The sequence below is a fragment of the Suricata suricatta genome, chromosome 14 (genome assembly GCF_006229205.1).
Source record: "Suricata suricatta isolate VVHF042 chromosome 14, meerkat_22Aug2017_6uvM2_HiC, whole genome shotgun sequence".
In the NCBI taxonomy this organism is placed as follows: Eukaryota; Metazoa; Chordata; class Mammalia; order Carnivora; family Herpestidae; genus Suricata; species Suricata suricatta.
In genome coordinates this window covers 69,785,642-69,789,707 of record NC_043713.1, presented here as the reverse complement: position 1 = coordinate 69,789,707, position 4,066 = coordinate 69,785,642, and the positions used below count along the sequence as shown (strand labels likewise).

The window sequence follows — 4,066 nt, the reverse complement described above, 5'->3', positions numbered from 1 at the left end:
TTTTTGATCTTCTGTACTGTGCCTCGTTACTATTTTGATTTCCTGTTTTTGCTACCTTGGAAATAATAATTTTTTTCCTGGAAGTAACAAATAATGTAATCATTAAAAATGATGTAATCACCTATGGTATATAAGACACCAAGTTTCACAGTAAAGTGTGGTCTCTTCCACCATTCATGTTGTCTGTGTTCTTTCTTACAGATATTTCGCCGACACCAACCCCCTACTCAGAGACCTTAGACTCTGGTGCGTGGGCTGGTCCCCCGCAGTGTGTCACCACTTCAAGAATGCACTGGAGGGTCTCTACTCACCAAATACAGAGAAGTGCTCCCTGTGCCTCACTGGTGTGGGACCTCCAATTACTGGGATCCTAGGGACATTTCCATCACTTCGTGGAAGACAGGAAAGAGGACATAGAGGAATAGTCTTCATGGAGATAGGAAACCATAATAACATTATAAACCACCATCCAGTTATACCAATAACGTTAAATGGAAATGACCTACATTCTAAATATTTTATAGCATGGATTAAAAACAAACCAGATACATGGCAGAGGGGTGCCTTCTCACTCAGCTTTTCTGTTTTATTGAGGCCTTCAATTGAGGGGTCAGATCCCCCACCTTAGAACGGACCTTCTGCTCTCCTAAGTGTGAGCACTCAAATGTTAACTCGTCCAAATGCCCTCACAGACACACCCAAAGGAGTGTTTGAACAAATATCTGGGCATCTCGAGGGCCAGTCACATGTGACTTTCATGAAACAGGTCAAGAACAGAGGATGGCATCCACATGCATTGTTCCACCAGAGTCAGTCACACAGAGGCCTGTGCAGCTCCATCCTTTCCTCCTAGGATGTGTTCCTCCAGCCCCAGATATGTGGTTCTGTGTGTCTCTGCCCTTCCCTTCCATTTTTGAACACATCAACCCTCTGGTCTGACCTCAGCCTGTGTTCTCCCAGCTTCTTCCTGGAAGGGCTGGGGGCTCCTCCCATCCCCTTAGGAGGCTCCTCTCCAGACGAAGCAGTGAGGTTGGCCTCCCTGAACAACCTGGTTGTGATGGCAGTCAAGCCCCTCCTCATCACGGGGGAGAGGGTGAGAACAGAGGAGAACTGGGGCAGAGCCCCTCATTCACTCACACTGGGGATTAGGTGGGGGGGGGCTGTGTGTGCACAGGAGTGAGCCAGGCTTCCTGTGGGTCCTAAATGGGGCTGTTGGGGTTGAGTGGTCCCTGTCCCTCTGTCCCTCTGCTCTGGGGAAATACGGGACAGGTTCCGGAAGGGCTTCCTCACCGTCCCTGCCCCACGTTACTCTACACACAGGAAGGTGGGTCTGGATGGAGCTGAAGAGGCCTTTGCACTGAGATGCGGTGACCTTCTCTGAGTTCATCTCTAATTAGGGTCCCTATACTTCCTCTGGAGGACAGAATGGGGAGCTCCTGGGCGGGTTTGATGAAGCCCTGTGTCCTGACCAGGTGCCACCCACTCTCAGACCCAACTGTGGGTGGGCTCTGGGCAGCAGGGGGCGCTGTGTGCCTGGGAGTCCTGTGAGAACCAGCCCTGTCTCCCTGTGCTCAGAGCTCAGGGGGGCCCAGCAGCTGTGACCTCCTCCTGCTCTGGGGACCTGGGGCTACATGTGCAGCTTGAGCTTGGGCAGCCGGAGGTGGGGAGGTTATCTGCATAAAGTGTCCCATTTTCTTGCGGTTTGGGTGACATAATTGAAGCAGTGCTGCTCTGGCTCTGGTGTGACATGAACCACTTCTCGCTTTTCTTTTTCCTTTGCTGTCATTTTCCTTCAGAAAATGACTCCTTCCAGGTATCCCTGTCCCAGGTTCTGTCATAGAATTTCCTGTGGAGTTAAATCTGTAATGATCACTACTGATGACAGGTACAGCCAGGATTGAAAGTCCCCCAAAACACGGAGGTGAGGTCGCATGATGGTTCTTCAGTGGTCCCTGCTCTGTCTCCACATCCACAAAGGCCTCATCAGGGTTTGCTGTGTCCTGTCTGTCCTCCTCTGAAGGGCCCAGATTCCCACGCTCTGTGTCCTCAACGAGTTCCCATTACATTCAGCAACCAGTCCAGCCCACATCCTCTGAGCCCCCACATGGGGACAGATTCTTTCTATTCTCTGTTCCCTGTGTTATGTCCTCAGCTCCAGAGTGGTTCATAGTCTCTGTTGGGTCAGGACTGCATGTGTCCCTCCTGTTAGATTATCCTTCCCCCTTTCAAAGAGGAAACCTGATCAGTCATGGCTCAGCAGGACCTTTGGCTTTCCCTGGAGAGTCACACTCAGGTTATGGAAACACAAGCATCAGGGAAGCCCGTGAAGGAGAGGTTTGCCAGCGGTGGGAAAAGAGACGTTCACCCACAGACCAGCAGGGGGTGCTGTGACATTGTGTCTGGGGGTTTCTGCAGGACAGGGGCTTCCAGCTGGGCAGCCCTCCACTGACTGAAAGCCCCAAGACAGGGCCCCTTGCTTCCAGTGGGGACAGGGCAGGTGTGTCCTCTGATCCTGGAGGAGTCCTGAGCCTCAGCCTGTGTGTGGTCCCACAGCTGATTCCTCCAGGCCCACCCAGGTGGAAATTAGTGCATCCTGTTGTCTTCCTCTCCAAGGGCCACAATTCTGTGCCTGCACCTGGAGAAGATGCAGGGGTGGGTCACATTTGCATGAGCAGCCCCTCCTTTGTGAGGCCCGTGGTGAGGGAATAAGACAGGCCAGGGGCAGCCCAGTTCCACCTCTGCGGCCTAAGAAGAGGGTGTTTGACACCATGGCCTTGACCCCTGTCCTACTCGTGCTCCTGTGTCACTGGACAGGTAGGGACAGGATTCAAGACACCAGAATGAGCCTGCAGCCAGAGTCAAATTTCTCTGGCTCAGCTCCCTAATCTCACATACCCTGTCCCTTCTCTTCACTCTGCTGTGTCTGTGTTTGCAGGTTCCCTGTCCCAACCTGTTGTGACTCAGCCACCCTCCCTCTCTGCCTCTCCGGGAACGACTGCCAGACTCACCTGCACCCTGAGCAGGGACATCAACGTGGGCAGCTATTACATATACTGGTACCAACAGAAGACTGGGAGCTCTCCCCGGTATCTCCTGAACTACTACTCAGACTCAGATAAACACCAGGGCTCTGGGGTCCCCAACCGCTTCTCCGGATCCAAAGATGCCTCGGCCAATGCAGGACTTCTGCTCATCTCTGGGCTGCAGCCTGAGGACGAGGCTGACTACTACTGTGCAATCTGGCACAGCAGTGCTGGGCACAGTGACACACACACATGGGGAAGTGGGACAAATACTTCAGCCTGCTCAGACCCCTGTACTCTGACTCCCCTCCATTTAACATAACATGAATGCACACTGACTGTATTTCAAAGTAGCTTTTCGTTCACAATAACCCTTCTTCCTCATAGTGTTTTATTCAACCTCTTTGTATTCTCAGGAAAGCAAACAAGCCAGCAAACAAACATAGACAACAAAGAAACTTATGATAAGGCAGGCATTTTGTCTGGGGATTAAGTGTAAAACTCAGAATGTGTTGAGCTAGCCTTTTTTTTTTTTTTCCTTTACAAAGGCACATCAGCTTTGCTCAGTTTTCTGTTCAGAGGCTATGGACCATCCCAGCAGGTATCCAGTCTCCAGTATATGGACTCTGTTGCTTCAGGGGTCAGAGCAGAGACCCTTCCCTCCCTCCAGGCTCCTGTGCTCAGAGCTGGCAGAATAGCTGCGTGTTGCAGGTGTGATGTACCCAGATCGGTGCTGAGTGAGGACTCAGAGCAGGACAAATAGCTGGCACAGAGCTGGCTGGCAAACAGGCTGGCTACTTGCCCCTTAAATTGTGACATCGGGAGAGGATGATTAGCCATGGGGGAAACTTTAGGTGTCAGTCAGCAAACCTGTCAGCTGTGCTTGTGAGGGTAAGAGGCAGCAGATCCATCATTGCTACAACTTGCTGGGTCTGCTCTTGGGAAGGTGGCAAGTAGATCCCACAGATGTGAATGTACCAAGGCTGACACCATCAGGAACTTTGGGAACCCCTGTGGCTGGTTTCCTGAGCCCCCAGGCCCTG

At 51.9% G+C, this 4,066-nt stretch overlaps 2 gene segments (V, D, J or C); one reads left to right on the top strand and one right to left on the bottom strand.

The window, feature by feature from the left end:
* LOC115277666 overlaps positions 1 to 4,066 on the bottom strand; it is an 869,742-nt gene that overhangs the window by 816,206 nt on the left and 49,470 nt on the right.
* LOC115278302 overlaps positions 2,731 to 4,066 on the top strand; it is a 4,864-nt gene continuing 3,528 nt past the window's right edge. The window contains 2 exon segments of the V gene segment in view: positions 2,731 to 2,814; positions 2,936 to 3,316. Coding sequence covers positions 2,769 to 2,814; positions 2,936 to 3,316 — 427 coding nt within the window.